Source organism: Magnolia sinica, chromosome 4, assembly GCF_029962835.1.
Source record: "Magnolia sinica isolate HGM2019 chromosome 4, MsV1, whole genome shotgun sequence".
Lineage (NCBI taxonomy): Eukaryota > Viridiplantae > Streptophyta > Magnoliopsida > Magnoliales > Magnoliaceae > Magnolia > Magnolia sinica.
The window spans coordinates 105,207,221-105,228,400 of NC_080576.1; the positions used below are offsets into that span (position 1 = coordinate 105,207,221).

Here is a 21,180-nt window from a genome sequence, read left to right on the forward strand (position 1 = left end):
AAGCATGAAATGCAAAAAAGGACTGCCATTGGGAGAGAGAGAGAGAGAGAGAGAGAGAGAGAGAGAGAGAGAGAGAGAGAGAGAGAGAGTTGCCAAAACCGTAGTTCTACTTAGAAAATCATGTTCATGGTTGTTGAATCCATGTCATTGTGTGTTCAAAGTTTAGCTGTTGCCATTGCCCGAACTGGCACTCGTCTGTAGTGGAGGTGCAAATAGTTTATTACTACAGCATGCTCTACAGTTCTTAACAAGCCAGAAAAGCATGAAATGCAAAAACGAACGTCCATTGGACGAGTATGGCTGTCCAATCCAGGTCATTTTGTGTTCAAAGTTTAGCTGTAGCTGTTGCCCGAACCAGCACTCATCTGTAATGGAGGTTTGTTGCCTTTAAACTCCAGACATTCCCTGCTTACAGATAGATCACAGAAAGAAGAAGAAAAGAAAAAATTAAATTAGCAGAAAGCAAGTAAATACTTGGCCTTCTTGGATGGGCATAACACAGAATTGCTCATGCACCAAAAAATCCCACAGATTGGAAGATCATATCAATGGAATACTAGGCCTTTTTTGGTTGAAGGTGGACTTTTCATTCTTCTCTCTTTTGGCCGCATATTGAACAGTTAGAATTTCCATACCTGATCCGTTTTTGGTGCATGTGCCATCCATGGTGGGGCTTTAATATCAATGGTTTGGATCAGTGAACCGTAGCCCAACTTGTACAAACTGAAGACCAAGCATAGTGTAGAAACTCTCAACCTGAGCATTCTATAATATAGCCCCTCAAAACCCAACATCTTATTTTAAAAGATGACCAACCTGATGAGCTGGTACCGGTGGCTGGGTATTGACTGCTCACCTTCATCCATTGACTGCTGACCTTGATCCAGTGTGTTCATCTGATCCTGTAGGAACTACAGATGAGATATACTGCTCTACAGTAACAACAAACCAAGTTAGATGATTGTCAGAGAGAAGGCTTACACATTTCCATCCCTTGAAATCGCTGCAGAATTTGCAGAAGATTTTCTCTCTCTTCTCTGTTGACTGGTTGACGGCGATAGCCTGAGTTCTGATTGTCACGTTCTCGCTGGATGGTGTGTGGACAAGTAATTGTTGTTATGTGGTGATTGATAACCAAGATCTAGGACACTCATTTACAGGGCACACCAGCCTAGTTTTGGATCCATCAATGCCCTGGGTCCCACATGAATGTCTATGGATGCTAGGTTGGCCCATGTGGCTATGTGTAGAGTGCTTATCAATAGACGGAGATTTACAAACAGATCTCTAGCCCTTTTGAAAGCTAACTTCATCGGCTTGCAAACAGGACCAATTTCATTTTATTTAAGCACTAGTTTGATACCCAGAAAGTGGCCCAAAAAGTAAGCAGGAATAAAAAAAAACTGAGGACTGTCTATCTCATCTTGGGTACCTATCAGGACCGTTAATATGGTATTGATCTTCCATCAGATTAATTCGAGCCCTTGCCATGGTCTAGATATGCAATTTGGAGTGTTGGGTGTCTGACAGGACCCTCAGATGAGCCTGATTTGGGCTTGATTTGCAATCTGATGGTTTCTGTGCCAATTGACCAGCAATGGGACCACTTTTATCCCATTAGATGATCAGACTGTCCTGAATCAATTATTCACATCAACGGATAATTTTTGAACGGCAACCATCCATTATCTGAAACAACTGTTGGAATTTTAAGATAGCAACCATGTGTAGTCCCAACATCAAGTTGTATTGAATCATCAGATCTACACTGCCATAGCAGGGTAGTGACATCTTGATAACTCAATCAGGTTGGCCCAAAAATAGACTGGTCAAGTCATCAAGTTTTTCTACTGTCCAATGTTTCCATTCATGTGGGAAACCCGATCAGTTGAAAAAGATTTTCCCACACTCATTTGCAGGGCATACCAGCCTAGTTTTGGATCCATCAGTCCCATGGGTCCATGGCTGCCAGGTTGGCATATGTTGTTGCATGCAGACTGCATTTGGTGTTTTGCAAACTGCAGTAGTAGCTACGGTCACAATGTAGGAAAAGGGGCAATTGAAAACTTAAAGTGAAGATTATCCTTTTGTTCAGATCGAAGATGAGTCATTTAGGTTTCAAACTAACAACATATTTTGGACCACATGTGAGAAATCAAGAGACAGAGATTTAGAACAGATCTCACATATTTTGGACATAGTATACGGTTGCTCCAGGAATTGTCTGCAAAATGCAATGGAAAACAACAACAAGATGCCAGTTTAGCAAGTTCAAATATTCTATTAAATAATCGCAGTCATACGCACTCACTTAGCTTTGTATCTAAAATGAGATTTTTGCTTAGTACAGAAGCAAATGTGTGTGGGATATCCAAGCAGCACATCTGGCGGGCCACACATGTATGTTGACTGTGGACTGTTGACAATTATTTCAAATTGTACTTCTAGCCACCAGATAAATTGCCTTAATCTCCCCCCCCACAAAATTTTTTTTTTTTGAAAAAACTCATCTCTAACTTGCGTTTCATGTTGAATATAATTTATTCTTGCTCCGATTACTTTGAGTGAAATTAGTAGCTCTGAACTTTTGCAATCACTTCTGAATGCATTACTTGGGAAAAAAGCCTACAGATGCAAGCTACAGAAAATAAAATCAAAATGTGCCTATATGTTATACTTACATGTAAATTACATCTTTTTCTTCTTTTTTTCTTTTTTCACTTTTACAACTGTTAAATTCGAGCAAAGGATATTTCCATGTCTATGTGGTTTCTAGCTGGTTTTGGCTTGAAATTCCTATTTAGTAGCTGTACTGATTGTAGAGGAAACTCAGTTATTGACACGTGGTGAGATAGTAACCATGTGTCTGAATCTCATGCAACACATCAAGAAAAATGTGCAATTCAAAATTTGAAAACTGGAGGGAATGACAAACAAGATTGATGTCTATCCAAGGATCATGTGTAATTAAAAGATTTTCCTTTTTCAATGTTTCAAAGTTTCTAAACTATCTTGGAAACTTATCACTATATTCAATATATTCAAACATCTTTAAATCTAGTTAAGATATCTCTATCACAACTCACCTTGAGTTGGAGAGTTTTACACTCAACGTGTTTGGTCTCCCATTTGTCTTTATGGTATCAGAGATTTGATACCAAGGTGACTTTTGAGAGAGATTATACTTTCATCTCTAGTTTATTCTATTTTTCAAGATCTCAATGGCTTCTCCTTCCTCCACAATATCCACTTTGACCTACCCTTACCCATCATCCCTCAATGTAGGCAACTTCATTTCAATCAAATTATCTATTATGGAGAACCCAAGTAATGGGTCTCATCAAAAGGCAAGACGTACGGATTCGTCAAAGGAACGACTCCTGCACCACCTCACTATCTCACCATCACATATGTTGAATCTACAAATGAAAAAAGAGAAATCGATAACCCCAACCACCCAGTGTGGACACTATCCTATAGGTTGCTTCGTGGTTGGATTATGGGAACGTGATATGAGGAAGTACTTGGGCTCATGTTTGGACTTGACATGACTCCAAAGTATGGCAAGCTCTTGAAGATTCGTTCTCACAAGGTACCTGTAGCATTTTTTTTTCTGTTCAGATTTTTAAAAATTATTGTGATGGATGTTGGAGAAGAGGAGAGGAAGAAGAGATTTTTTTGGACTTGGAGTATTGCAAGTAGAATGCTTTTGAATATTTTGAATTATGAAAGTAGATATTACAATGCTTTGAATTGTTGGAAGGGAGGATTTTCCTTCTTGTTTTGTTTTTTGTTGTTGTTCCTCCCATGTACATAAGTCCCTTTTTATAGACTCTTGAGGAATAATCTACACACAAGAGTAAATGCGTCACAACTTTCTACAATAAGCACTAATTATCTAGGAAACTCAAAAGACACTTTCTATACTAGTATAATACACTTTTCGAGATATTTCCTAGACACATTCTAGATACTTTTTAAATACTTTTTAAACACTTTCTAAAAACATTCTAGACATTTCTCAAATATCTTTTATTTTCAAATTATATTTTCAACACTCCCCTTAATTTGAAAATCTTACACTCCCATCATTTTTCTGAATTTGATGAACTTTTCTATAGTCACGGCCTTGGTGAAAATATCTACAAGTTGATCTTCTGACCTGCAAAACTTCAACTCAATTTGTCCTTCTTCAACTAACTCCCTGATTAAGTGATGGCGAAGCTCGATGTGCTTTGATCGACTATGGAAGACTAAATTCCTTGTCATGGCAATTGCCGACATGTTGTCACAGAAAATAGTAGTAGGCGATTTTTGTTCATTTTGTAAATCGCCTAAAATCCTTTAAACCCAAATTGCTTCACATGTTGCTCTAGTAGCTGAAATATACGCAATTGTCTTTTGCCTTCCTTGAATGCCAAGGAAGTATCTCATAAGGCCGAGATCTTCTTTCTTCACATATAAGGATGGTTCACTTGGACTTCTTTTAAAGCCGTCTTGATGAAAGTAATTGTTGATCTTGCTGTTCCATGCTCTTGGTGATTGCTTTAACCCATATAGAGCTTTCTTGAGTCAATATACATTTTCTTCTTTTCCTTTCACCACATATCCTTGTGGTTGCTCAACATATACTTCTTCTTCGATTTCTCCATTGAGAAAAGCCGATTTAACATCAAATTGAAAGACTTGTAGTTTTAATTGAGCCGCAAACGCCAAAACAATCCTTATAGTTTCCATACGAGCGACAGGAGCAAACGTTTTATTAAAGTCTATACCTTGCTGTTGAGAATAACCTTTTGCCACCAATCGAGCTTTGTGCTTCTGGATCGAGCCATCTTCATTATACTTGGTCTCGTAAATCCATTTTAAACCTATAACATCTTTTCCTTTAGGTAGATCAATCAGCTCCCGTGTGCAATTCTTCTCAATAACTGCAATTTCTTCATTCATTGCCTTAATCCAAGCTTCTTGTTTTATTGCTTCTTCAAATATCTGCAGCTCACATGCAAAGTAGGCAACATCACATTTATCATAAATTTCTCAGGTGAATCAAAATCTAATGAAGAGCTGCTTGATGGGCTTGAAGAATTGCGTGAGCTTGAATTTGGTGTAGTGGGTTTTATGAAGAAGAACATGGATCTGTAGTCACCTTTGGTATAATTTCAGATTCTTCAAATGTCTTTGGAACAGGGTTTTGTTTCTCATCCCATTTCCATCCTGTCATTTCATCAATTACCACATCTCTAGAAATCACCAATTTACCGGAAGTGGGATTATAAAGATGGTAGGCTTTATAATCTTCACTGTAACCTATAATTATGCATTTTTCTCCCTTTTCATCGAACTTTTCTTTTTCTTTTTGTGATGGAATGTGAGCATATGCAATGCATCCAAAAACTTTGAAATATTTTACTAATGGCTTTTTTTGATGCCATGCTTCATATGGAGTCATGTTCCTTATTGCTTTTATTGGAGATCTATTGAGGATATAAACTGTTATGTGCACAACTTCCGCCCAGTAATCATTTGGAAGCCCTTTTCTTTTTAGCATGCTCCGAGCCATATCTACAATTGTCTGGTTTTTTCTTTCTGCCACCCCATTTTTCTGAGGAGTGTGTCTGGCCTTCAGCTCTCTTTTGATGCCATTTGACTCGCAGAAATTCCAAAATTCTTTTGATATGAATTCTCCTCCACGATCTGTCCTTAAAACTTTCAAGAATCGACCGCTTTGTTTTTCTGCAAATGCTTTGAATTGAAGAAAAATGGTGAAAGCCTCTAACTTTTGTTTAAGAAAATATATCCATATTATCCTGCTATAATCATCAACGAAAAGTAGAAAATATCTCTTCGTATTAAGAGATGGTGTCTGCGTAGGACCACAAATATCAGCATGTACAAGTTCAAAAGGAGCTTTTGCTCTCCATGACGTACTCATAAATGAAAGCCTCTAAAATTTACCATAAATGCAACCTTCACAAACTTTATATTCTTTGTTAACAAAAGGTAGACCAATCACCATATTCTTCTGCTTTAGCAATTTTAGGCCTCTGAAATTTAAATGCCCGTATCTCAAATGCCATAGCCAAGTTTCATCAACATCTTCTGATTTTAATGAAAAATTTAGTGGCATATTGAGAGGGAAAACCTTGTTTGATGTCATTTTTACTTCTGCCACGATTTTCTTATTCTTCTTATCCAGGATCATGCATTCATCTTTATCAAAAATGACCGAATATCCTTTCTGAATTAATTGTCCAACACTAAGCAAATTTTGAGTCAAGCCAGGAACATAAAGAACATCATGGATAAGTTTAGAATTACCTCCCTTTGTTTTTACGGCTATGACTCCCTTTCCTTCAATATTTTGAAGCTTTTCATCTCCAAGCTTTACTTGAGAACGTACCCCTTCATTCAAATCAACAAAACAACTCCGATTTCCTGTCATATGGTTACTGCAACCACTATCCAAATACCAAATATCATTTAATTCTTCTTGAGTATTCAAACATGAATTAAATAAATCTTCTGATTTTTCTGTCTTTTCAGAAAAATTTGCTTCATTCTGTCTTATACCAACAGTCTTTATCTATGTGGCTCGATTTTTTGCACATGTTGCATTTGTTGTACCAACAATCCTTGTCAATATGATTAGACTTTTTGCAAATAGAGCATTGAGAATCATTTTGCTTGTTACCTCTTGGATTTCTTTGATAATTGAAATCAGACATTCCTCTGCCTCTTCCACGGCCACGGTTAAAGTTTATCCTCTCATAACCTCTTCCAGATTGCCATCTTTGATTTGAATATGCCTCTTAACTTCTCTTGTCTACTTGCATTTTTTTTTTCTGATATATTTATTTTAGACTGAAAGGCTTGTTCAATGATTTGCTCTATGAACCTGCTCATCCTTTATTCATGTGCTTGAAGAGAACCCATCAGCTCATGTAAACTTAACTTAGATAAATCTTTAGATTCTTCTATAGCAGCTACTACATGATCAAATTTTATCGGAAGAGTTCTTAAAATCTTTTCCATGATTTTTTTATATCTTGGATTGTATCTCCATAACTTCTGATTTGATTAATGATGCCAGAAACACGAGAGAAGTAAGTTTGAATTGACTCACCTTCCTTCATTTGTAAAGTATCAAAATCTCTCCAAAGATATTGAAGTTTGACAGTGATCACCTTTTCTGATCCTTGAAATTCTTTCTTCAAAATTTCTCATGCTTCTTTTGAAGTTGTTGCAGGAAGGAGTCTAGGAGAGATGTTTTTTCTCACTCCTTGTTGGATGTAAAGTAGGGCTTTGGCATCATTCTTTTTGTTCTCCTTGAATGCTTGTTGTCTTGCATTCGTCCATGTTGCTAATGCTGCTATATTTTCTGGTACTTCATGGCCATCTTCCACCAACTCCCACAAGTCTTGTGAGATGAAGAGAGTCTTCATTTGAATGCTCCAATAGTCGTAGCTTTCTCCTTCAAATATGGGCACTATATTTTGTGAATAATTGAAGATGGTGTTGCTGGAACTTGCTGTCATATATGTCTCTTGAACCTTGCTTTGATCCCAAATTTGTTGGAGAAGAGGAGAGGAAGAAGAGATTTTTTTTTGGACTTGGAGTATTGCAAGTAGAATGCTTTTGAATATTTTGAATTATGAAAGTAGATATTACAATGTTTTGAATTGTTGGAAGGGAGGATTTTCCTTCTTGTTTTGTTTTTTGTTGTTGTTCCTCCCATGTACATAAGTCCCTTTGTATAGACGCTTGAGGAATAATCTACACACGAGTAAATGCACTACAACTTTCTACAATTAGCATTAATTACCTAGGAAACTCAAAAGACACTTTCTAGACTAATCTAGTACACTTTCTAGATATTTCCTAGACACATTCTAGATACTTTTTAGACATTTTCTAGAAACATTCTAGACATTTCTCAAATATCTTTTATTTTCAAATTATATTTCAACAATGGATTGGCGGCCATAGGAAAACTTGTCAATGATCGTAGCAAGGTCTTTGCTCTTCTCAAAGGGCTTGGACCTGGTTATGAGTCGTTTTTGACTACATACTTGAGGTCACGGATCTTATCATTTTGTGAGGTTGTTCCCCTTTTGCAAAGTCACAAACAATTAGAAGTATGCATGCCTCTAAAAACCATGACAACATGAATCACAATGCAACTTTCATACGCCAAGGACAAGGTGGCAATTAGGGAAGAAGGGAAAAACAATGGCAATTTCACCTCCAAAGGAAGAGGCTTTACACAGGTTGGATATCAAGGTAATTGGATAAGTTTTTAAGTGAATGGCAATCCTCAAACTGGGCCAGCTGAGAAAACAACTTAGGCCACCAATCGACCATAACATTTTGATCAAGAGAAAGAAAAGGAAGCCATTTGTCAAATCTGTGGGAAGGCTAGTGCTGGCACATCTTCAATCAAACTTACCAGCCTGAGGACGTCCTTCAAGCTCGTTGCAATGACTCTTGCTAAACACTCAGGAGACTGCTCAGTATCCAAACACGGGTGCTTCGGCCCATACGACGTATGGTCCTGATAAGCTTCAAACCATCTCCAAATATTTTGGACTAGAAAAAATAATTGTTGGAAATGATGAAGCATTGGATATCACTCACATTGGTTCTACATAACTCAATGTTAGTAATCAATATCTACATTTAAATAAGTCCTAAGCCTGAGCTACATACAAGCCAAATTCGGGCAAAATGCAAGCCGAATTCGGGTTAAATGCAAGACAAATTCAACCCAAATTTAGGCCCAAAATTTAAGCCCATGCCCCGCAGGACCTATTTCTAGTCCAAGCCAGGAACCTCAGAGGCATCCACAAAACCCACTAAAGCTCCCCATGAAATTTGGGGTCAATCCACGTTCCGGGTGACACATGTGTTGCCTGCCATGTGGATGATTCCACAATTCGAGGTGTGCTTTAGGTGTGAAATTTGGGAGCAATTAATGAGGTGGGTGGCACATCATGAGCTGCCTGCCACATGGATGATTTCGCAATTTAAGGTGCGGTCTACATGAGGAGAGTTTTTTACCCCCACATCGATTATACCGCTCAAGCATGAAATACCATTTTACTCTTGGCTTTTCACCTTTTTTGCACCCCATACCAAGCCCTTTAGCCAATGAGAAGTTGCCACATGGCACCCCCATTCCCTCAACCAATCGCAACCCTCCAAGCCTCCATTTGCCCCCAAATCACCACTATACCACTACGTCCACCTATAAATACCCCTCAACCCTTTCATTTCAACACACCAACACACCAAGAGGAGAGGAGGGAGAGGGGTCTCACCTACAACTTAGCCACCTCTCTCCAAGCTTAACCATGCCCAACCCATTCTTCCCAACCAACCTAGCCCATCTTGCTCATCGTACCCACCCAACCTAACCCATTTTACCCAACTAACCTAGCCTATTTAGCTCATCCAAACCATCCAAACCCGAATTTAGTCAATCCAAACCCTAGCCCATATAAAGCCAATCCAAGCTGTTTAAAGCAATCATCCAATCCATAGAACCCATCTCAACGGTTTAGATCTTGCATAGTAGAGTCGGGGTTGAAGATATTCGATCATCTCTTTTACGATGAGTGTCAAGTCTCTTCTTCCCTCTTCCACATCTTCGTTTGGCTGGTCACCTCACATGGTACAGTTACTACTTTTACTTTGCTCATAATTAGTCACAACCCTCATTCCCACCTCAACCCCCCTGCTTCTCTAATCTATCCGAGTGTATGCTTTGCAGCTTGCAGGTTTACCTAGATCCTGCCACATCAAAAACTCGGACTGACCAGAATATTTTTCCTTTTCTTTACCATCCCTCTCTAGTAAACGAGTTTGGCAGGTCGCTTGTGTTTCAATCCCTCGTTCCCACCCCTGAGTTGGACATTGCACTCCCTCATTCTCATCATTCTTGCATTGCAAGCATCTGCAATATCATATCTCTTCTCGACGCCCATGCTGCTCTAGTCGATTCGAGTGTACGATTTATGGCCCACTGATTCCTCAAATCTTGTCATATCAAAAATTTGGACTAATCGAAGTCCTCTATTTCTTTACCGTCCCTCTCAGGTCCCTCACTTCCACTCCTTAGTTGAACATTGCACAATTGCATTACATACCATTCATTGCTCCAAATGAGTTTATTTCTTCTCAAATAATTAACAACTGGCATATGAGGGTGGCCATGTTGTTGATGCCACACGTCGTTAGTGCCTACACAAAATCTATTTGAGAAAATCACCTCATTCTTTGGTCGCAAAGCGTAGTAAAGGTCACTACATCTACTACCCATTGCTATCATTGCTCTTGACTTCATGTTCTTTATCAGAAATACATTCGACGAGAAGTTAAATGTGAAAGGGTAGTCAATAGTCATCATGCTTATGAATAATAAAATTTTCTTATTATTTGGTGCCACGTACACTGGACATGAATGTAGTCGTTTGTAAATGGGTCTACAAGGTTAAAGTTCAAGCGGATGGTTTCCATGAGTTCTTGAAACCTTTCCTTGTCGCCGAAGGTTTTTATCAAGTCCTAGGAATTGATTTTGTAGAGACTTTCTTACCCGTAAAATCAAATCTGGTACAATACGCACAATGCTCTTAGTTACTTTGACTCATAATTGGTCCGTTCGCCAGCTAGGCATAAATAACACATTCCTTCATGCATGGAACAACCACCTAGATTTAAAGACCCTGCATGGCCCACTCATGTTTGCAGGCTTCGTCAGGCTCTCTATGGTTGGCATCAAGCTCCACGGGGTTGGTTTGATTGGTTTAGCACATTCATTCTCTCACTGGAGTTCTTCTGTAGCACTGCAAGGGCACAATCCTATTGCTACTCTATGTTGATGATATAAGCTTGACAGTTGATAACCCATCCTTCCTTAATTGGTTCATTGCTCGATTAGGCAAGGAATTTGAAAGATCTTGGCGATCTCCATTATTTCATTGGTGTGGAGATGCACCATTTCTTTGGCACTCCCTTCCTTAATCAAGTGAAGTATGCCTTATATCTCATTACACGGCCCAAATGAAAGACTGCAAGCCCATCTCAACTCCTTTACCTACTAAAAACAACCCACAATGGGCTGTTTCAGTGCCGAAGCAGAAAACCAGGTTCTTACATCAACTACTGTCGAGCTCACTTACTTACCATTTATTCTATGTGATATTGGTGTGCACCTCGATCAGTCCCCAATGTTGTTCTGTGATAACATCCGGTTCTTCATCTCACCACCAATCTGGTTTTTCACTCGAGGACCAAGCATATTGAAATTGATTAGCACCTTGTTCATGAAAAAGTTTCTCTTGGCTCTTTAGTGGCTCGGTTTGTCTCCTCTGAGAATCAAGTTGTAGATATCTTCCCTAAGGCATTTCTGCAACAATATTTTGAGTCCCTTCAACCCAAACTGAGCCTTTGGCATACTCCTAAGCCCAAATTTTTATTTGGATCAGGGAAACTCAGTTATTGACACACGGTGATGGGGATAGTCGCCACGTGTCTGAATTTCAGGCAACATCTCCAGAGCAACACGCAATTCAAATTTTGAAAACTGGAAGGAATGACCAGCAAGATCGATGTCTGTCGGTGGATCATGTTTAGTGTAAAAGATATTCTTTTTTCAAAGTTTGAAAGTTTCCCAACTATTTTACAAACTTATCACTGTATGGTTGTAACAACATATTCAAACATATTTAAATAGTTGGAGAGTTTTACACCCAATGTTTTTGGTCTCTATTTATCGTTAGTCATAAGTCAGAATAAATGAACTTTGTGCATTGTTAGTAGTTCTACATTTGACAGATCTCTCTTTGTCACTCCCCCCAAGAAAAAAATAAAAGCAAACAGAATAAGACGAAGAAGAAACACGGGACAACTTCTTTAAGTCTGCATTAGAGTAAAAACAGTAGCAAAACTTGAAACATTCAACTTATTGGAAATTATCAAAATTATGGAGTGCTTATCCACAGTAGTAATTGGTAGGTCCCTATATTCTACTTTAGGCATTGATTCAAACAAGATTCATAGGAGCGGCTATTAAAATCTTCACTATGTTTAGATAGAGTGAGAATAATCAGTTTTCAAGGAATCATATCATGCAATTTCTATTAAGCTCAAGCCGATTCTGTTCTCATTCTTTTGCCCATTAATCTTTACTGAAAGCATGTGCTATTAGACACCATTGAAAACCTTAGAAACATTATCCTAAGACTAAAAAGAAGAGACCCGTCTGAGCAACAAGGAAAATCTCAGTGTTGTTGAGAAAATTGTGGAAAATCATGATTTTGAGGAAGCCAAATTGAAAATTTACAGATATTTGAGGTACCATTTAAACCTTCTCTCAATAATAACACCAAGACACCAAAAAAAAAAAAAAAAGGAAAGAGAAGGAAAAAAAAGGCAAATCCCAACTGCTGTTCAATAATGGAAGACAATCAAGATTTCTTGGAACACAACAATCATATGGTATAATTTGAAGGAAGGGACATAGGTGAGGAATCAAATAGAATCAAAGCAGAGGGTTAACAGAGAGAAAACCTCAAGAAAAATTTGCAACATTTGTTCAGATAAAGTTGATAAGTTAAAATGAAGCATTACTTGTTTCCTCTCAAAAAACAAGCCACTTTTTTAATTTTCCTGAAGGATAAGAACAAGACACTTCAATCTGCTCAATGTCAGTTAGGCCTCCTCAATAGTTATTCGAAAACTAGAAACTCTGAATTACCCAAACATCACAGGGATGAAGTTGGATCCCTGGTTTGTTAAAATAGTTCTCATACTAAAGGAAACCAGGGATACCGTGAAAGATGCACCCCATTATTGAACAAATTACATCATAATTTATGTCCCAAGTCTTGATCACCTTTTCATCCATTGCTCTTTCACTAGAGAAGTATGGAATAGCCACTTCATAATTTTTTAAATGTCTTGTCCCTTGGGTTATGCCCGAATCGTTGGGGTACATGTTCTTGATTTGGCATGGAGTGGGGCTAGGATGGATCACTTCATTATTATGGACTATGGAGATTGAATCTTCTAGCTTCCCTGTGGGCTATATTTGGGGAGAGAGAAATGGGAGATGCTTCTGAAATGAAGCTTCCAAGGTGGAGGACGTCTTTTTGTGCTAGAATGGGCCTGTTGTATTAAATCTATTGATGATTGTAATCTTTGCACTTTCTCGGTGCTCCTTTAATAAAATTTTGTGTCAATCTTTATAAAATTTTTTTTTAAAAAAAAAGAGACTAAGATGGTCATCAACCAAATTTTCATTCAAAATACTAAGTATCTTAATTTGGATTCATCTAGAGAAGTCCTGCTACTTAAAACCGTCCCAAGAAAAAAAAATTATTCCAACAAATGTTCTGGAAGTTCAGTTAAAAGTTTTCAGATTGGACCATAGTGAATGCTTATTCTAATTATTCTGCACCTTAATCAATGCATTGGGATGGAAATTGGTCAGATAATGATGATTAAAGATTGTTTGCATCCCGTGAGCCACGAATTATAAACATCTGGATAGAATCACCCAAATCTTCAGAAACAAGGTCATATACCAACAGTCACTAATAATCACATGGCTTCTCAAGGAGCTAATCAACAGAGAACAAAAATGAGTGATGCGCTCAGCACTCCACAAAAAGCCATCTCAAGGCCAGCTACACTCTTACAGAGACAAGCAGCCAAACCTAGAATAGGCCTGTTTCAAAGATAAAAAATGTTGACCCTGAAACCATGACCCCAAATACATTAGGAGGTGCCACCCTTAAATTCATTGCCCTCATCCGATCCCAAAAAAAGTCCCCTCTTGAAAGACTGCCGAATTCCTAAAGAACTTTTTTGTATCTGAAGAATCTTGTTATCACATGACTCACATCTTGACAATCATACAGCAACAGTTATGCACTACAAAAATCACATATTATGCTATCCAATTGAATTGCCAATCCCTATTACACACCCAATTGTCTGCCCAGGTCACTACCAAGCATAGTAGTCCCACAGCTCCAAAACCAAGTATGGCAACAGCATGACACTTTCCCTTTGGGTTTCTAAACATCCTGAATTCCAGCATATAATGTAAAAAATTGAAATTAGGATGTCCCATGTGTTGAGAAGAATATCATATGGTATATGGTGTGCATCATGGAGTTTGATGGATGTTGAAGCTTGCTAGTGCTATTCCAAGGCATCACGCATGGACATTGAGGTGACAACTTCCTCATCTTTCACAGTGATGCTGTACGTTTTCCAATATCATAGGTGAAATACTGGAATTTGAAATTTACAAAATTACCATCAAACGATTCATGCCATATATTCAGCATTTGATCAGGGATGTATATATTCAATATGTGGGTCTTGGGTCTCAAGGCTTTTGTTGGCTATCGCAGAGTATTTTGTAGGATCGTGGGGTGCAAGTGTAGGCTTCTAGAAGTCAGTGATCACTCATCATCCCTTCTTTCTCATTTTGTTTTTCTGGAGTGTTTTTTAACTATTTACAAGTGCAAAAGAAAATTGGCTCCAATTTCAAGGACTGGCAACTCACAAAAACAAGGGAGACTGGGTGACTATGCTCCTCTCTCCAAAAAATAAAAAATCAATAAAGATTCAAGAAATAAATAATCAAAGATCTAAAATAAACAACATTAAAAGAAATGGAAACACTGGGTTGGACTGAGGAAATACCCCGCGAGAAACCTCCTCCGCCGAAACGATAGGCAAACCGCATGGGTTGCAGCTGTAGAATGGCTGCCCAGTAGGGAATGCGAAAAAAGGAAAAACTTCGTAGTTGTCTGTAAGAGGAGCCTCCATTTCAATTCAACCCAAATGGATTTTGGATTGCTTATTGCAAATACAGAAACTAATGGAAAGGGAGACGAATCTGGAGATGAAAATGGTAGTAAGGTAAAGGTATGGATGAATAGCAGAGGAGGGAGAAAGCAGAAAATGAGAATCGAAGGTTCTTGAATCTTGAGCTGGATTTTTGGAAGTTAGGTTTTTAAAAAAAAAATGGAGGGAAGAATATATAACTGTTAACCAACTCGGTTGGATTGCTATCTTGCGCCCGGTACGGTTGTATTTGGTGTCACAAAATCCTGGGTTCTGGATCGGCTTCGGTGGATCCCTGACTGTGGGGCCCAACTTGATGCATGTCACTTACATCCACGCTGTCCATCCTTTTTGAAAGATCATTTTAGGCCATGATACAAAAATTAAAGAAGATCCATTTCTTAGATGTACCACACCACTTGAAACATAAATGATTGAATACTCACCATTAAAAACTTTTTGGGGGCCACTGTAATTTTTATTTTCCATCCAACCTGTTAATAAGGTCACAAAGATCTGGATGAAGGGATCACAGAAATATCAGATTGATCTAAAACTTTTGTGGCCCACAGGAAACCTTTAATGGTCAATCACCACTGTCTCCTGTGGTGTGGTCCACCTGAGATTTGGATCTTCTTTATTTTTGGAATCACACCCTAAAATAAGCTGTTAAATGGATGGACGGCGTGGATTTAGGTAAAATACATCAAAGTGGGCCCCCACAATCAGGGATCCACCTACCTCCTTGGATCCGGGGTCCACCGAAGCCGCGCTCTCGGGTACGGTGCCGTTTAGGCTTGGGTGATACTCGGCCTCACCAAGATGGTGCGGCCCTTACCGTGGGGCCCGCCTTGATGTACGTATTCTGTATCCACACTGTCCATCCATCTTTCCAGATCATTTTAAGGACATGATGCCAAAAATGAAGAAGATCCAAATCTCAGGTGGACCATACTTTAAGGAAACAGTGGTGATTGAATATCTTACCATTAAAAACTTCTTAGGGCCTGGATGAAGGTCAAAAACTAATATCAGCTTGATCCAAAACTTTTGTGGCCCATTAATGGTAAATGATCACTGTTTCCTATGTTATGGTCCACCTGATAATTGGATCTCCTTTATTTTTGGGGATGGACGGTGTGGATACAGAATACATACGTCAAGGTGGGCCCCACGATAAGGGCCTCACCGTCTTGTATGAGGCCGGGGCCTCCCCTAATCCGCTCCAACTGAACATTGGTCTGGATTACCGAACAGCGGGTCCCACTCTTAGAACAGAAAACCCGCGTAACGCGCGCAAAGCCTCGGGTCGCGGATCCGATAATTCCTCCCGCCATTAAATTACCATATCCGAGCTCTACAGCTTCTCCTTTGCTTTCGTCTCTCCACTTCAAATGAAGCTTCTCCTCCGTCACCCTTCCCGCTCTCTGCCAAACCCTAACCCTAATCTCTCCACAAAACGCAGATCCCTCTGCAATTCTTCCAAACCCGCCGCCCCATCTGATCTCTCCGCCGACCGTGACGAAGGCTTTGTCGCCATCCTGCGGCAGATTGTCCGATCCAAGCCGTACACGTGGAAATCCTCCCTTGACGCTGCCTTCATCTCGTGCCGGCTCCAGCCTCGACACGTTGAAAAGGTCCTCCTCCAAACACTCGATGATCCCAAATTGGCCTTGAGATTCTTCAATTTCTTAGGCTTGCATCATAATTTCGATCACTCAACGCTCTCTTTCTGCATCTTGATCCATGCTTTGGTCCGATCTGATCATAAATGGGCTGCATCCTCGCTTGTACAGACCCTAATTTTCACCCGATCGAATCCTAACGAAATCTTTGAATGCTTGGTTTCTGCTCGTGACGAATGCCGGGTGTTGTCATGCCTGGGCTTCGACTTTTTTATCCAATCGTACGTTCAGAATAAGTGCATTTTGGATGCGGTTACTATTGTTAGGATGATGATTGGTCAGGGGCTGGCTCCGGAGGTTAGGAGCATAAGCAGTGTATTGAATGCATTGGTGAAGATCCGGCACTTAGAATTGGCATCGGATGTGTTTGATGAGATTGTCAGATGTGGGGCCTGCCCTGACATTTATGTGTACACTGCAATGGTGCGTTGTTTTTGTGAAAGAAGAGATTTTGCGAAAGCGAAGGAGATGGTTTTTGAGATGGAGAAGAATGGGTGCGGTTCGAGTGTTGTGCCTTACAATGTGTTGATTCATGGCTTGTGCAAGAATCGGAGAGCTTTCGAGGCAGTCGAAGTTAAGAACAGGCTGTGGGGGAGAGGACCGAGAGCAGATGTTGTTACCTACTGTACATTGGTGTTAGGCTTGTGTAAGGTGGAAGAGGTGGAAATGGCAGCTCGTTTTATGGATGAGATGGTTGGATTGGGGTTTGTTCCAAGCGAAGCTGCCTCCTCATCTATGGTGGAGGCATTGAGGCGGAATGGGAAGGTTGAGGAGGCTTTTGATTTGGTGGGTAGATTGTGGAAGATTGGTATAATACCAAACTTGTTTGCTTACAATGCATTGATTAATGCATTATGCAAAGTTGGGAAGTTGGACGAGGCGGACTTGCTTTTTAGGAAGATGGGTGACAAGGGTCTTTTCCCAAATGATGTTACCTTTTCAATTCTGATTGATGCATATTGCAAGAATGGGAAGCTGAATGATGGGCTTATTCTGTTTGGTAAAATGACAGAGGCAGGGATAAGGGGTAGTGTTTATCCATACAATGCTCTGATCAATGGGCACTGCAAAATGGGGAAATTGAGTGATGCGGAGTTATTGTTTCAGGATATGGTCCAAAGGGGAACGGTACCAAATGTTGTAACTTACACATCGATGATAAGTGGATTTTGCAAGGAAGGGGACTTGGGTAAGGCATTTGAGTACCATCACGAGATGGTGAGGAAAGGCATATCTCCGAATACGTACACATTTACTGCTCTCATTGATGGTCTTTGTCGTGCAAATATGATGGTGGAAGCAAGAAAACTGTTTGATGAAATGGTAGAACAGAATGTAGTGCCCAATGAAGTGACTTATAATGTCATGATTGATGGGTATTGCAGGGGAGGGAACACAGTACGAGCATTTGAATTATATGACGAGATGATTGCAAAAGGTCTTATGCCAGATACATATACTTATAGGCCCCTTATAAGTGGACTCTGCATGACAGGTAGAGTCTCCGAAGCCAAAGAATTCATGGATGATCTTCACCGTGAAAATTGCAGACTCAATGAGATTTGTTTTAGTGCACTTATGCATGGATACTGTAAAGAAGGTAGACTAAATGAAGTCTATAATGTTTGCAAGGAGATGGTGGAAAGAGGAGTTGACATGGATCTAATTTGCTATGGTATACTTATTTATGGAGTTCTAAAGCACCATGATAAGATAAAATTACTTTGTATATTGAAGGAGATGCTCAATAGAGGCCTGAGGCCTGATAATGTAATCTATACTACTGTAATTGATAGATATTGCAAACAAGGAAACCTCACAGAGGCATTTGGCTTCTGGAATAAGATGATCACAGAAGGCTGCATCCCTAATGTTGTAACGTACACTGTGCTAATAAATGGATTGTGTAAGGCTGGGTTTGTAGACAAGGCAGAGCTGCTTTGTAAGGAAATGCTGGTTAAAAGCTTCCTACCTAATGAGATGACTTATGGTTGTTTTCTTGACCGGCTTACCAAGGATGGAAATATGGAGAAAGCTGTGGAGCTGCATAAGGCAATGGTAGGAGGGCTTTTAGCAAACTCTGTGACTTACAATATGTTGATCAATGGTTTCTGTAAATCAGGCAGAATCCAGGATGCAACTGCACTCCTGGGTGAAATGATTAATGATGGCAGGTCGCCTGATTGCATCAGTTATTCGATACTTATTTATGAGTACTGCAGAAGGGGTGACTTACATGCAGCTTTAAAGCTGTGGAATGAGATGCTAAATATGGGGCTGAAGCCTGATACGCTGGCATATAATTTTTTGATATATGGATGCTGTATTAGTGGAGCACTAACAAAGGCTTTTCAATTGCACGATGATATGATAGCAAGTGGCTCAAAACCAAACTGGGTTACGTATAATGCTCCTCCATGGAACTTGTTTGATGGGTAGTATGGAAAGATCTGTCTTGTCTACTGGATGGAAATCATGAAAAGCGCGCTTATAGCAGTTACAAATACTTTCTCGACACTCTCAACATAAATTAGGGTTGTCTGGAATGCCTCGCAATGCGGTGGGCAGATTGCATACCACAAATTTGAATGAGACTGCGATGATAATATGCCCAACCCATTACAGTGGCATTCTCATCATGGGGCGGATTTTGCAGATGGGCGAATTTAGTGTATTTTGTCTTCTGCTATTTTTGGGATGGCCGGATATAGCTCTGCTTCTGCAAAATGGGGCTGGGTGTCATTCTCAGTCTGGTGTATATCCAACCAGGTCTTTACCAGGTTGGAATGCAAAGTGGAACTAAAAGATGAGGTGAAGTGCATCCATGCAGAGAACATGGAATCATTACTGCTGGATATAGGATGAAGATCGTCCTCTCAGTGCTAATTGCAGTTGTTGTGTGTTTGAGAAGGGGCTAAGCTTCTCTGACAAGCATGGTCACTTCATTTAGGACCTTTTAGTGCAAGAAGTGATGGCAAATGTGAGATTGCGAAAAGAGCAGCATGCTTTCTGAGAACATGATGCCACAAAACAATACCAGGTGTGGTGCATGAAAAACTGTGAAATTTCTTTAAGATTGCCGATCTTTTGTCATTGCACATTTTCTTTGTTCTTAGGGATTATTTTTATCCGCCTATAAATCTATTTCAACTCCTAAAGCAAACAACAAGGGAATTTTCTGACATGTAGTATTAAATTTAGGGCAATTACAAAGAAAAAGAGCAAAGAAGTTTCTCCAACTGCACTTCCTATTTTTTGTTCTCATTGAAAATAATCAATAAACCTGCAGGAGTTCTAGTTACTGATTAATTGCTTCGAAATGGGATGTAATATGAGGGTTATTTGTGTGGTAACTACTGAGGATCTCATTTACTCGGTGATCCTTTAATTTGCCAAGGGTTTCAATTTATTGCACTCTTCTTCCTCGACACGTCTTCACTTCCTTAAGATAGGAAGGAACAACAATTAAAGAGAGAAGAAAACCACTGAGGAAAAACTGAAGGGCAGTGTCGTTGGATTTTGACCACCACTCCAAATTGCTGAGGCGAGGAGTGAGGCGTAAAGAGCCCGACTCTGCAGTTTTTAGAATCTCTCTCTCTCTCTCTCTCTCTCTCTCTCTCTCTCTCTCTCTCTCTCTCTCTCTCTCTCTCTCTCTCTCTCTCTCTCTCTCTCATTTCTTCTGGAGAATTATCAACTGTGTTCATGCCTCTCTTCAACCTACCTTCAACCATCTATTTCTCGAAATAGGTGAATGTGATTGAGAATAGGAGGTTCAGTGTAGTTTAGTAGTTTCTAGTGGATATGTTTGTTCTATATTATTGTAACCATTCTTTATGCATCTACAATTTATTTTTTATTTTTTCAAATAATTTCAAACTCAAAGTTTTCTGCTTGTTTCAATTTGTTTTAATGTGCTCATTTCACTTAACATATCGCATAAAACCTTCTTCCCCTGCATGCTTCCCTTATAGTTGCAATTCACTATACAAATTCTCTCTGAATATGCTGCTCTCCATAGCATCTTGCACAGTCGATATGCAACAGTTTCAATGATTCAATTCAATTATGTTCATGCATCTTCAATATTTTTCCCGTAATTGATTATTGATATTTCCCTTTCCATATCATTGATTTGGTTGTATAATTTGTGCCATTAGATTTTAATCTTATCAGGTCAATGTTCCAGCAAATCATTCTTTTTTATTTTAGGGAAAAGGACCAAACTCCCCTTGACCTGTGGTTTTGAGACTAGTCGCCCCCTCTTCTTGTTTTCATTCTGACTCACCCCCCAAGTTTAATAAATATCCTCATATACCCCCGCGAAAAAGCAGTGTTAGTTTCAATCTGTTTACAGTTTTACCTTTATGTTCCTGAAAACGCTTGCGTAACTAGGCGTAGTTAGATGAGGGCGTAAATCCCCCAACTATTTGTTGACATGGATGGAAGAGTTCATGTGGATGAGATCCACCCTGTCCATCAGGTGTGCTACACCATTTTAGGCCTTGATCCTGAACATCACACTGATGTGAAAATCAAGTGCGCCTCACCATAGAAATATTATAAAATCTGCCTAAACCTCTAAATTCACGTGGTGTTCCACCTGAGTTTTGGAATAGTTTGGTTTTTGGAGAGT

General features: G+C 39.4%; 2 protein-coding genes across 2 annotated transcripts; one reads left to right on the forward strand and one right to left on the reverse strand.

Annotated features, from left to right (window-relative positions):
* Positions 1-292: 292 nt before the first annotated feature.
* Positions 293-15,145, reverse strand: LOC131243629 (uncharacterized). Its single transcript, XM_058243121.1, has 5 exons — positions 14,719-15,145; positions 2,187-2,224; positions 982-1,087; positions 817-902; positions 293-405 (listed from the first exon to the last, which is right to left on the reverse strand). The coding sequence occupies exons 1-5, from the start codon at positions 14,842-14,844 to the stop codon at positions 333-335; spliced, it is 429 nt and encodes a 142-aa protein (XP_058099104.1). The 5' UTR covers positions 14,845-15,145; the 3' UTR covers positions 293-332.
* Positions 15,146-15,856: 711 nt separating this feature from the next.
* LOC131243628 (putative pentatricopeptide repeat-containing protein At5g59900) lies at positions 15,857-20,102 on the forward strand. Its single transcript, XM_058243120.1, has one exon. It carries the CDS (start codon positions 16,257-16,259, stop codon positions 18,984-18,986), a length of 2,730 nt encoding a protein of 909 aa, XP_058099103.1. The 5' UTR covers positions 15,857-16,256; the 3' UTR covers positions 18,987-20,102.
* Positions 20,103-21,180: the final 1,078 nt, after the last annotated feature.

What these genes read in the sequence shown, in the direction of transcription:
- LOC131243629 (XM_058243121.1), bottom strand. Translation starts at nt 14,844, where the DNA reads ATGGAGGCTCCTCTTACAGACAACTACGAAGTTTTTCCTTTTTTCGCA. An exon ending in GTATACTATGTCCAAAATAT is followed by an intron (nt 1,088 to 2,186) that starts GTGAGATCTGTT and finishes CACACCATCCAG; the next exon opens with CGAGAACGTGACAATCAGAA. An exon ending in CACCGGTACCAGCTCATCAG is followed by an intron (nt 406 to 816) that starts GTTGGTCATCTT and finishes ATCTGTAAGCAG; the next exon opens with GGAATGTCTGGAGTTTAAAG.
- LOC131243628 (XM_058243120.1), top strand. Translation starts at nt 16,257, where the DNA reads ATGAAGCTTCTCCTCCGTCACCCTTCCCGCTCTCTGCCAAACCCTAAC.